General features: G+C 39.8%; 1 protein-coding gene across 2 annotated transcripts in view; it reads right to left on the bottom strand.

Annotated features, from left to right (window-relative positions):
• LOC111575739 (potassium channel, voltage gated eag related subfamily H, member 7) overlaps positions 1–14,048 on the bottom strand; it is a 42,683-nt gene that overhangs the window by 18,117 nt on the left and 10,518 nt on the right. For both annotated transcript variants that reach the window (XM_055015478.1, XM_035953220.2), the window contains exons 3-6: positions 12,807–12,962; positions 3,788–4,228; positions 2,246–2,457; positions 64–489 (exon numbers count right to left, since the gene is read on the bottom strand). In XM_055015478.1, the coding sequence (XP_054871453.1) occupies positions 64–489; positions 2,246–2,457; positions 3,788–4,228; positions 12,807–12,962 (1,235 nt within the window). The remainder of the gene's footprint in view (positions 1–63; positions 490–2,245; positions 2,458–3,787; positions 4,229–12,806; positions 12,963–14,048) is intronic.

Raw genomic sequence — 14,048 nt, 5'->3', positions numbered from 1 at the left:
GCCCCCTGGGAGAAAAAAAAAAAAAGCTAAAAAAAAAAAATATGTGCATTAAAGATAACATACCTCATCTGATCCTGAGCCGAAGATAAGAAGGTCAAAAGGGATCGCTGCCACCATGTCTATGAGGAACCAGCCTTTAAAATAGTGGATCGCTATCTTTGCAGGATGGCTCACCACTTCCTCATTCAGGTTTACATAAGTGGTCCTGAAGTTTATGAGGATGTCAATGATGAACATGATGTCCACCATTAAATCCACTACATTAAGAGGGCTGCAGGAGTATCCGCATTCAAGCCTCCTCTGCTCCTCCTGGTCATTGAGAAGGAAAGCTGCAGAGTACGGAGTGAGGATAGCCGTGTAGATGACCAGCAGCAGGATCAGCCAGTCCCACACCGCTTTGAAGGGGCTGTAGTGGAGGATGGTGAACTTGTCAATGCGAGCTGTCTGGAGTTTGTACTCTGGCAGCACGTCAGCTCCGAGTGACAGGACCTGGGGGAGTGGTAGGAGAGGGTCACAACAGCTCGGAAAACCAGAACTTTGATCGTATGCCAGCGAATGCCGTTTCATTTCATTTTGGGTGCACCTGAGTTGCAGTGACTCGATGAGGATAATATTAAAGCTTTATTTGCTGTCACGTATTTTAACCGATGACTTCTTCTGACAGTTTGGTTAGAGACAGTTTCAAGTCCAGAACACAATTTAACACACCTCAGAGACTTCAAGGCTTGAATTGACAGCAATTGTGACGCCCAGTTTGTCCTCTACAGTCAGACTCTGTTAGGTAAAGGCAGCCATTCTAGTATGACAAGTAGATGTCTTGGCACCGTGAATAATGTGACTGCCCCCGACTTGTTCTGCACTGGCAAGAGGTACATTTTAGTGCTCTTAGAAAAATCCATAGGGGCTTTGCTCTACAGATAATAAAATGGAGAAAAGCTGTGAAGATTTGTACTGAGACATGCTATTTTTTTCACATTTTGGTCAGCAAACACTTGTTTTAATTTTCCCATATGAAGGAACTTTGGCTGGGCGGTGAATTATTCAGTGTGCTCATGAAGGCCAAGCCCTCCCATGTTTTTTTTTTGGCTTAATAACCTGTGGCAGACAAAGACAGAGGGCTGGCTTATGGCAGAAAATAGTGTAGGAGTGAGGATGGGGGCAACAGTTCTTTCTATTCTTTTCAGCACATTCCCCTATCTTCAACACATGAATTATAGATTTCCCCATGCTAGCAGTCAGGAAGTAGATGCAGCGTTCACATCTCAGCAGTGTCTCCAAACTCCAAACTAAAGTCAGCAGGGAGGGAGAGCAGTTAATCATGATCATGGTACTTCTTCATTTATGAATGAGAAAGCTGTGTTGAAAGAAGTTGAAATATAAGGTTTCTGAGCTTCTCTTTTGCTTGGTTTGTTCCTAACATCGCCTGGTCGTACGCTTGCTGTACTAGTGTGACCAGCACTTTATTTTTCTGAATAATTACACATATTCAGTTTTGGCTTTCCTTACATTGACTAAACATGGGTATTTATTAGTTGAGAGTTGAAATTATGATGAATATTGGCGCACCCAGCTACCTCTTGCATGTTGGCATCGGCTGCGCAGCTCCTCTCATCAAAAGACAGCACAATATATCCCCTGTTTAGCATATGACAGGAAACGCTGGACCTGCTGCATTGTCCCTGGCAAGGAACTGAATCCCTGCTGTCTGCTGAAGTGTTATGAACCTGCACCTGTGCTTTGTTACTACCTCATAGGAATTTTCTTTCCCCCTTTCTGAAACAATTTACCTCCAGCTGATGCTGATAGAAATTTTAGCTTTATTCCCCCTCCACATTGTAGCCACTGCAAGAAGAATGCCTTCTTCTTCATCTCACCGCTCCACTGTTGATGTGAATGAGCAGCAGACAGGCCATATGTTACTTCTGTAACACGTGGGATCACCAGCTGCTTTTTTCATCTGCCAGAAAAAAAAAATCACCGGCCTAGTGCAGCATGTGCTGCATATGAGTTTTATCACGCTATTCCACAACCCTCCTCAGAGGCACCCAATCCAATAATTACATTACAGATTGTTAGTGACCAGCACATTATCCCTTTGCAAGCTTGACCATTGCTGCCAACTGTGTTCTTTGAAACACATAACAAAGTATCAGGATCTAAGTTCAGGTCTCATGAAGGTGGCTTTGAAATTTGTTGCCACAGTAAGGCCCATGTGATTTAAACAAAATGTGACTTTCTTACTCACCTGTGTGACTTTTTCTGTGACATTATGAGTCCTTTCTTTAACTTTCGGTGCTATGATGGGTTTCTCAGATGTTGGCGGAGAATGAGTCTTCTTATCCGTCCCCTCTGAGAAGTTGAGTGCAATCAGAGGGATCTTGTTGATTGTGCTATACTTGTTGATATTGGAATCAGAGGTAGAGCCGAGCAGGCTGGACTTCACATGGTTGAAAGGGCCTGGTGGTTGAGAACAAACGGCACTCACATTATTACCTTTGGTGAACTTTTCTTGTTTCACCCAACTGTACTGAGGAGTTATTTTTTTTGAGACTGCAATCATTAAATATAAAAATATTCACACGCAGATTAAATGCATCTGAAAATGTGACTTGGAGAGCAGAGCTTAAAATTTATAACATTTGAGTGAAAAAGCGATGAATCAGTTTTGCAAGTATGGACTTAACTAAGATTAAAGCAACTGATTTTAAACCTTACTTCTACGTTTTGGGCATTAGTGTGACATAACGGTGATACATCAAGCGCTGTATACTGTAAATCTATTTATAACCACCACCAGCAGCAGCCTCCTATGTTTACTGTACCACTGACTAATGTACTCTGGCATCCGTGGATAGTGGAGCAACTACAGGGAATTTTAGCTTCTTTTTTCTGCAAATGGAAATGCACCACAACACAACTAGTCTGTGCTGTTGGGAGCTGCTGTAGGCTGTGAATTAGAACCAGTTAGACATTTAAAGGAAACTCTTTTCTTTTGTATTTCACATTCTTAAAAGCAAAGTTTTGACCTTTTCTAACTGTTTTCATCACACTTAGACATGCATCAATAGAACATGGAAACATGGAAACATCAGCATGGGAGATATCAGGGACAATGAAAGGATTGACAGAAGAATGGACTAGAGAAAGTACATCTCTTACTAAAATCATCTTGTTTCTGTAACCTAAAACCATGCTGGCAATATACACAGACTGTACATTTTGAGCAAAAGGTATTCAGCAGAGCTATTAAAAATTACAATCTTATTCCCATGCACGTTTATTTAAGGACAACACTTTGATTAGCACTTAACGAGAGCGGATATGATGCTCATGTGATTGCATTGTATGATTTTATAGCCTCCTGATGTGACAAAATGACTGCACTGGTCCAAGTATACACTCATTTCACATAATTAAGAGCAGTAAGCTCACTCAACCTATCCAACAAAAGTGGCTCCGTGAAGAGCATTAATGCTGATTGCGTGCTTGACAGTCATGCTCCAAAACAGCACTGAGCAGTAAAATCATGGGCAGAAATATTTGATTACCTCTCACATGGCTACCATTGTCTAAAGGCAGCATTTAGTGGGCAGAGCAAATAAAGAAGAGACATTTTCATTAACCCTTTTAAGAAAAGATAGAGGAAAGAAATGTATTTGTTCCAAGGCGTATGTACGACAAAAAGGTGTCTCTTAAACATCTAGTTGTAATCATTATTTCATGTACTACGACATGCACTAATCATTGGATTGGTATTCTAAGGTGTAGCACATACTGTAGTACATACCTTCACTTGTATGCCGATCCCTGAATAAGCTTTTGGAATTGGAGCTATAGCCCTCAATTTCATGGACGGATGAGGCTCTCCTCATGCTACTGATGCTGCCTCTGGGGAAGGTGTTTGACAGGGAGGTAGAGGACTGGTGTGGCTCTGCGTGGTACAGCTTCTCCCAGGGGAGTTTAGGGGATGAATGGTCAACGGGTTCGGGACCGATGCTACCCTGGGAGGAGTGATGGCTCGAGCCTATGAGGGCGTGCGTGTCGTTGGCCTCGATGGGACTGCAGATGCTCTTGGTGGGTGATGGAAAACTCTCCAGGGCCACCGAGTCCTCGTCCTCTTTGGGCGAGTCCACCATCACAGCGTCTGGGTCCTCTTGTGGAAGAGATTGCTTGTTGGTGTTCATTAGGCTCAAAGCAGCCTGGCGGAAGCGGAAGAATCTACTTCTCCCTAAAAAATTGAGAGGGAATTAAGGGAAGCCCTGTTAAGTTTTTAATATAGAGCACTGAATGGACAGTTCTCCAAAAAAAGCATCTAATAAGTCTCTTACACAGTGAACAATTATATTCATGGCTGGATAGCAGCCTTCTTCTTCCCTAAAAACATATGAGGCGGAATAAAAAAAATGACATAAAACAGCTATAGGCCTGCCAGTGAGAAGAAATAAAATATGCAAATCATACCCCCTTTCCAGAAATCCAAAAGTCATGACAGACCAGCCATGATAAATTCTGTTTCTGTGTAGTGGAGTGGTAATTTATATCTCGTGCTTTGTTACAGTTCTTTTAATGTGTCGTCACCCCCCCCCCATTGGCACCAACAGTGATAATACAAGAGTGCCAGTAACAAGTACATGCAATTCTAGCATTGAGAGGAGCAGGTGCTGAAACATATCTGCTAATTAATAATGAAAATAATGGATTTAGGCTTGGTTTCTTAGATGTGTGGTGCTCTGTGTACTTTTTAAAAATTAAAGGGTTGTACGATTTTTCCATACAGAATTTCCAGCTGTATTTGTCGAGTGAGAAGCACGGCATAGACTTTTTGTAATTTCAGTAATATATTTTTATTGCACTAATCTCTGCAAATGAAGACCAAGCGGAAGAGATTCGGTTGGACCATATTGCAACATATTTCCTTTCAGTGGCCCTACAAATGAGAAAATGTGACAGAAATATTGCCTTATTGTGCCTCATTGATTTGAGACACATTTTCAGAATCGGTCACAGTAACAAATGTTAACGACCCATTAGGACAGAATGAAAGTTTTGACTCATTAACAATGGAAGGAGGGTGAAAGTGAACCCGGTCTCAGTCATGAAGCACCCATCCCTCAGCGCCCTCCTCACATAACATCATTGCCATCTGTTTCCATTCCCTGGCCAAATGTGCTGATGTTACAACTACAGCCGCTTACAATAGAGGCATGACACTCAACAAGGTTCCTGGAGAGGAACCTAATGACAACGTGAGCGAGGAGATATGGACAACCTTACCGTCTCTTCTCTGCAGGGAACCTCTGTCATCTGTTCTGTAAAGTACTCTCAACTATTGCTATGGCTGAATGCTTATATAACACCTACATGTTTTAGTCATGAAAAGGTCATTTAAATTTAAGTCTGGCGTTGTATAAAGACACCAGTCCCATAAATATATTTATACAAAATCATAGTCCCTTTAAATATATTATTGTTTCAGAAAGGAATGAACCAGAATAAATGAATTTGACATCATACTGTAGTATACAAACTTACATTACCCATATTTTGCTTTGCCAATTTCAGTTTTTAGAGCATTTACAGGGAATAACCGAGATAGGACATTTATTTTTAGCCACACTAGCAGAAGGGCTCCAGAGATGGTAACGTCCTTCTGTTGGTATGTCAGCTGAAAGGTCTAGACCATGGTATTTGAACAGCTCTTAATGACTTCATGGTCCCCAGAGGATGCAGCCTATTGATTTTGATGCTCTTGAATTTGAAACAGAGACATACAAAATAACTACAGAAAACCAAACCTTTTTCAAAAAGAATCTTTATTTATTCAACATTTTTACAACATGATGTTATTCTCAACACGTAAATAAAATGTAAACAAATTATATAGATAAAAAAAATTAACTCATAGATATTTCCACTAAGTATCTTACACCAAGGCCAATTTAAGGAATATGTAAAATGTAGTTATTAAAAGTACCTTAAAATTACTATACTTGCAAATCAAATATATAACACTAGAACATCTTGTATAATTAAATAGTGAGTGAAAAACAACAATTATTGCGATTACCTCATGCATTGTCATCCTTGTTTATTAAATATTATGAGCCTTAAAAACTTAGAGAGTTTAGCCAATATTCAAAACAAGAAATGGCTCATCATTCAGATTATTGAATAGAGTGATTCTATCTACTTACATCACTAAATTAGAACAGGCTTTTCTTGCCAACACAAGTTGGATCAGACAAAATATAACTACCACATACTTTATTGAAAGGATGTTGCTGAAAGAGGCAAGGAATCCGTGTTATCCACAGTCTACAGTGTTTTGTTGTGTTGTTCATACTCACAACATGCAGTTTTACGTTGCTGTCATCTTCACGAGCCAAACCGGGCTTGTACCAGCAGAAGACAGCTTACATGTTGGAATTTCAACCTTGACAAACTGGAAAGAAGGAGAGTGGTTGGTAGGAGTAGCTAAAGCTGCTGAACAGAAACTAACTTGTGTCTAATAAGTGATGTGGTTAAACTGCAGTTTTTGCATTAAGCTGAATGAAACCAACCATAGAGCTAATATTGTAACAGTAACTAGTATTTTTAGCAGCTCTGAAATATGTATTTTCAATTCAAACTCATTTCACAGTATCATTATGACCTAAATAAGGTGCACATTATGCAGGAAGCACTCAGCAGTTGAAAAGAAACCATCAGCATCCTTGAATTGTAAATACTGTTGCATATATCTTGTAAGGAGTACACAGAAAGTTTTCCTAAAACTGAAAAGTTGACTGTAAAATGATGTTTTTATAACTTTATTGCTTTAAAGGGACTTTGAATCAAACAACCTAAATAAACCTTTCATGTTCTTTTGGCAGGCAATCGTGCGTTTGTATCTTGCTGAGCATGTATAAAAGTATTACTGATGTAAAACCAAAGCTGATGTTGAAGAAAAAAAAGCTGAATTGACATTAGCTCCAACTGACTCTGATCATAGAAAACCACAAAATATCTTACCATATTTATGAGGTGGCACGAATTCATGATTAGTTGTGAAAGTTTACTGCTTAGTTTTCTTCAATTAAGCAAAGATTGAGGTGATATAAGAACAACTGCAAGTCAGTGTTCTGCTTCAGTCACATGTGTTTGACCACAAAGCAAGTGGAAATTTTGGTCTAGTCATAGGCTCGGGTCTATAGTTCAACACTGACAAGAAGACAATCACAATATCAACCTACCATTACCTCAAAAATATACCAAGAATTATGTGTGTGTCTGCCTCAGCAAGACGTAAAGCAGTTCTAACACGTCTAACTAGTCAATCAGACAGCTGAAGCTGATTCAAATGCAACCACTGCGTTTTCATTAAGAACGAGAAAGTGTTCGGTCCCGTTCTTCTGGAATTCTACGACTAGTTATGCCGCTATAAACTGTCCAGACATCTCTCATTGACTGAACAGCTCTGCCTACCATCCCCAGAGTCAGAACTGAACATGGACGAGCAACATTCAGTTTTTATGCTCCACATGCCTGGAACAAACTGTCAAAAAACTTGAGGTTTGCCCTAAACGTCAGCTTTGTTAAATCATGACTTTTCTGTTTTCCACTGCACTTTATTTTGGAACTACTTATTCATATCATGCACTGAACAGTAATTGTGCTTTGAGTCCTATTTTTTAAAATTATTTTTAATTTTTACACTTCTGAATAATCTGTAGTTTCTACAAAGGTGAATAAAACTTGCATTAGCTTAATAATAGTGCAGTTTAATTTAATACGGTTTAGTATGCTGCTAATTTATAAAACATATGAGGGATGATCAAAAAGTTCAGTGATGTTTTTGTGGCCAAATATTTGCTAGTGGACTTGAGCACAGAAGAAAGCATCACATTCTGTGACATATTAAAGCCTGACACAAACTTATCTTTATATCACAGATCATCACTTTTGATGAGAAGTTGGTCTGTAGCTAACTGGACAAGGTGCATCACGTCAGGAGGAACATGTTTGTTGTTTTCTTCAACATTCATGTGGTTGTGCACAGGGAATTACTCCATCAAGGTGCAGCTGTCAAGGCAGAATTCTGCTGTAATGTCATAAGGTTTCTGAGAGAGACCGTTCAGTGCAAATGAACTGTGGTGCAATGCTGCTCCAATGGGTTACGCACCCCATCACACAACTAAACCTAGGTTTTGCAGCCACAACAGCACATTGGTCATTACCCATCCGTGTTACTCGCAAGATTTGGCTCCCAGTGACTCCTTGGTTTTCCCCAAAATGAAATTCAAGTTGAAGGGTGGACACAATTTAAGAGGTCAGCGTTCACTGCATTTCAAGCATTGCAGCAGCTGGGAGCACACAAGGCGTCTGCTTCGATGGGCATAGCCACCAAATTAGGTTTTTATAGGTGCAATTTTGTAACTTTCTGATCAACCCTCATATGTTTATACTGCATTTCTTGTATAAATGGGGCCTTGTTAAACATTACATCAGTCGGGCGTAGTTATGTGAAAACCTATTACTAGCTAACATTTGCCTAATTCCAGTTCACCAAGACAATAATGCACCTGTGAGTTAAACTCATGTTTTTCTTAGTTAAAAAAAAAAAAAAAAAATCTGACTTACCTCCATTTCCACATTGGTGAGACACGACGAGAACTTCAGGAATTTGATGAAGTCGTGGCAAATGAATATGGAATTTCTTCTATAAAGACTCCAAAATGTTTTACAATTTATTTATTTGCCATCTAACCACGTAACATCAAACAAGTTGAATTTATTACAGCAAAGAAGAACTTTCTTTATGGCACACATTGTCCTAAACATTCCACAGTACTTATTTATTTCAAAATATTTGGGCAGGGAAGTTGGCAATGAGCACATCAATTAAACACTGATTAAATGTTAGCTACAACCTTTGCAAAAACGTTGATTCAAATAGTATTTTTAAATTGAACCATAAAGCAAACTTTCTGACCATAACACTTTGTTGAATTCACAACTTCTGCTGTCATGTACATGTCCACTTAATCAAATGCAAATATGGCTTTCCTCAGACTGAGAGTGAATGGCACAAAGCAGTGGAACAACACCTCAGATTCCCACAGCACTACTGGCCTGTACGTCTGGCAATTGGCTGGACTGTCTGTTCCAGCACCCTGGAATAGACCTTCTAAGTGAGGCTGAGCGGTGTGATTCCCCCAACAATTAGAACATACTCTCTGGTCCTGGTTGAATATGGGAACCACTGACTTCAATGCAGCATCAGAAAGGTGTGCCAGCCAAGACCGCCTTAAAATGTCCAAAGCTTGGAACATCTCTGTGAATCTCATCCACCCATGGCACATTGCTGCTACTGAACCTTTGGACCATCTTGCTGCCTACCACCAGAGAAATGGTCAACCCTTTCCCTGTGCCCTCAAAACTCTTCCTCCTGAATGTTAGATGAAGTTAAAACTAGACATGAAGCAGTTGCAAAGACATGTCACTACTCATTCAGTGGACTTCATCGGTTCTATTGATTTATGGCTCCTGCCAGGCTTTTAAACCTGCTGTTTTCACACCATGATAGCACATGAGAGTGAGTAAGGCCACATGACAGTCTTAAAAGATGATAATAAGAGTTACATCTAGTAAGCAGTCTAGCATAGCCCAGAAACGATTGTCACAACATTGTAAACTATGAACAAGAGGTCATGCACCTTCTTTTGCTTAGAGATAGTCTCCCTTTCAAACTTTGCCAAAATACATCCCTTATTATTTTTGAGAACGTGACTTCAGCATTCTTAGCCGTATTAGGATTGTTTACTGTCTTGCTAATGCATCTTTAGTCCTTGCTTGAATCAGATTGCAGGTTATTATTCTTGTGCTTTTGCTTTCGGTTTTATCCTCATAAGTATCTGTACGTGTGTTGTCGAGTTTTAAGTACATTAGGGATAGTGTATTTATAAAACCTACCTCTTGTTTTCTTGGACACTCTATTCTTTTATAGATTGTATGTGTTATTAAACCCACTCTATTTTCCTTCTTGGTGTGTTTCTCTGGAGTTTTTACTCGATCTTACTGCTATATTGGGTCTCAAAGCTTATCTGAAAAAGCTCAGCCCACAGTGCTGTCATGTAATCTCTTGAGAGGTGATTTCAAACCATTTCACACCTGAATCTGTTGGACTTTCTGACTCACGCATAACTGTCATATGATTTTAAATGACTCATATTTGGCCTTAATGATTCTCATATGACGTTTAAGTGTGAATGGACCACAGAGTTTTACTTACCCATGACTCCTCACACTAGTGAGAAGACTGATTTAATCTTTTGCTTAAGTGATAAAATGTCTTTAAGAACCAAAACAGAAGCTCCAGTTGCCTCCAATTCAGTCAGTCTAAATGACCCATTATCCTAATATTCAGAGAAAGTCTCACAAGTGAGGCGGATTTCTTAAATACTGAGGGAAATGTGTTGATGTGTCCTCCCCAAAATGCATGTCAAATTGTGTTAGTGGGATGCTTTGATGCTGAATGTGAATGGACAATAGGATGAAAAACAGCACCACCAAGTCTATTGCACTTGGTTGGAAAACACTGTATTGTGCCCTTTGAGCTGTGAGTGAGTCGATGCTTCAAGTGAAGGAGCATCTCAAGGTCTTCTTTACAAGTGAGATTAAGATATAGAGCGTGAGATCGACGGGAGGATCGGTGTAACAGTGGCAGTGATGTGGGCAATGTACTGAACTGTTGAAAAAGTTGGGCTGAGCTGGGATTTTTATGTCTGAGTTTTCGGCTCTCAGCGATACTCACAAGCTGTGGAAAATATTCCAGAACATGAGATTGTGGTTACAAGCAGCCAACATCAGTTTCATTTACATGGTGCATGGATACGACTGGGAGTCTGAATATTTAGAGAGAGCAGTGGAGCTGCTACGCCTTTGTAGTGAAGGCGCCAGCTGGAATGGGCTTTTATTTGGAGTTTCATAGATTGTGAGTTTCAGGAAACCATTCAGATTACTATATGTGCTCTGCAGCTTAAATCTATTTGTACATTATTAGAATCTGCCTCCTTATTGCTATGGTGCAGTTACTGACTAAAACATAATTAATTGGAGTAACTCACCGTGTAATCGGTAAAAGAGTTCAACAAGAGTAACCATAGTGATGGATAAATTTCTAAATTATTGTGTTGTCCAATGTGTGATACACATTCAGCTGTAGACTGAACTGTACAAAGATGCCTCTGTGTGCAGTGTGTCTCTGCTGTAACTGTAATTTCCGTCTCTGGTTTTGGGCCTTAAAGGCATGTTGAATTTTAGTTTATGGTATGTTCAAGATGGCAGCTCGGGGAAAGAGGGATTACTCTGCCAGGCTCAGTATTGTGCTATTTAACGCCTGCCAGCACATAACCTGCTGTCAACACCGGATCATAATTAGCCCCCCTATGTTAGACTTCGATCATTTCAAAAAACAATATTTCGTCTTAAAGCAGAGACGTGTCAAAATTCTTGCTCTGGCAATGTAATAGTTCTGTCATTTTGCTTTAAAAATGTGATAACCTGAAAGAGATTTTATTCGCAAAAGCGCCAGCTCCCTTTTTAAAAAAAAAAAAAATCTGCAACAGTTCTCTCTCTTCCAAGATCTGCACATAATCAAGTCCAACAGCATGCTGGTTTAGGACAAAATGGTTAGCACCAATCTTTACACCTCATTCAAACCAAGTATAGCATCAAATGTCACTTTAATGCCCTGCTGTTACTTAAGCCAAAAACAAAGGCATGGTAAGGTTATGCTTAAGCGTGATGCGTGTGTGTTGTCAAGACTCTTTGTCTCTTTGACTCTTCTAAGCTAAAGTCACATCATGTGTTTATCTGTCTCATTTACCCACAGGTTCCCTCGCTGTAGCACCGTCACAAGCAATCAACTCTGATTAGCAATGTTAGCAACAAACACAGGGGGCACACATGCAATGCACACGCACACACAAATGCATGCATACGCACTGTTAAATTCACACAAACACACTCACACATACACACACACACACAGAGTACAGCACGAGCCGAATGTCAGTGCCTTAGAGGAATTCATACTGAGTGAAGTGGATAGCTGAGCTCCGGTCAGAGCAGAGATGCTGAGTGCCTCCAATCAGAGAGAAGCAGGAATGTCTCACTGACATTTACACCTCCTGACACACATCCAAATGAAAGAATGAGAAATGTGCTATATGCTGCTCTCCCAAAAGACATAAAGCAGACATAAATAATTAAATATTTTCAAGAAAATAGGGTTACGTGAGCAGACCATGTCCTCTCTGGATGCACATGCTGCATTGTATTGCTGTACATGTAAACCCTACTGTACAGGCAAGCTAAATAATGCACCATTTTTAGAATAACAGAAGCTGGCAGCATGTTTGGAAGTTACAGTGTGCATGAGAGCCCACACAATCTCCAGGGCTTAATGAGTGTCTACTAGATGTAGAGGGCTGTTATCTCAATTTCAGCCATCTACTTATGATGCTGCCTTTTGGTAAAGAAGTGAGGGAGTCTTTGTATTGGGAATAGTATCAGTGCGTACAGGTATTTTTTTGAAAACCGTAAAAATATATAAATATATCATGATTTTTAATTATTTTTTAAAATTCTGTTGTGGATTGACTCAATAGGAAAATTAAGAAAATTAAATTTCAACTAATACAAAATGCTAAGACTAAAAAGACAAATATATTCAAAGAAAAGCAGTGCTTTTAAGGTACTGTTACAATAAGGAAAGTGCATAATGGCATATATCTCAATGATATAATGGCATATTTAATACTTACTTTGATCTGACTTTGTAGGGGACGTGGGGCTTATCTTCTCTGTGGAGTTGTCACTTCCCTCATCCACCACGTAATCAAAATTTAAGATAAACATCATCACCACGCCCTCTTCATTCTTCACCGGGATCACGTGAATGTTACACTGAAAGTCGGTCCCTGGAAGAGAAAACAGAGTCAGTGGGAAAATAGCTGACTCATAAATTGCCCTTCCGCTTATCATCTCTCGAAGGGTTAATAGTCTGTATGAAGGAGGCTCATCAACGAGAGCCATCACAATCAGATAAGATACTGCAGTGGCCATTATTTAGAATGTTAATTAAAAGGGAATGTGAAAAGAATGAACACCTTCCTCTGGGGTCACCTAATCTGTTGTTACTCCCAGGGTGTCTGAGAGATATGCACGATATTTAATGCTGATAGATGTATAGGAGTTTTGCAGTTTAAAATAGCTTCATAAAGATGCTGGAGGAGTCGAGGCAATGGAAGTTAAGAGTTTAACCTCAAAGTCACAGGACTTTTACTTACTCTTGTTGTTTTTTGTGACCTATGTCTCATTTTAACTTGCTGTTTGGTTACGTTTTGTCGACTGTGGTTTAAGCACCAAAACTACTTGGTTAGGTTAAGGAAAATATTGTGCTTTGGGTTAAAATGCACCCTTTTACAACTTTAACAAGGCAGATTCCCTGTTCCGTACCACCAGAGAACGTCTATCTGCGGACCCATGGCATCTGTTTCTGAAGTTCTCATATTTTTAAAGTCTATCAGACTACCGTGCGCTTTGAAAAATGACGCTAAAGGTTACCCAGTGCGTTCAAATGCAACGCCAACGGGGTCCTGACAAAGCGTCAGTATGTGACGAGTTGGGAGCGCGACCAGGCTCTTTCAATGTGATTGTTGGGCAAACCGAGGAGAAGCTAAATCAATTTAAAGGTCAATGCCTGCATGTCAGAACAAATACAAAAATTAATTTGAAATAAGCACGCCCAGAGGTTAAAATTTATGTATGTGGGTCTTCATGTGTGTTGCATGCCTCCTTCTGCCATGTTGCATGCGTGTTTTAATGAGAAATAAACAGCATAGCAGTGAGTAAGCCGGCAGACGCTGGGTCAACATAAAGTGACGCTGCAGTATAGTTTAGACAGCATGGTTTAGAAGAACAGACCACACAGGCAGGACAGATTACAGCCAATTTAAAGGGATTGCCATGTGCGCATAGGAATAATCACTAAAAATAAGCATGGT

The sequence above is a fragment of the Amphiprion ocellaris genome, chromosome 11, assembly GCF_022539595.1.
Source record: "Amphiprion ocellaris isolate individual 3 ecotype Okinawa chromosome 11, ASM2253959v1, whole genome shotgun sequence".
Lineage (NCBI taxonomy): Eukaryota > Metazoa > Chordata > Actinopteri > Pomacentridae > Amphiprion > Amphiprion ocellaris.
Note: the sequence above shows the minus strand (reverse complement) of the source record. Positions and strands in the feature narration are given on the sequence as shown.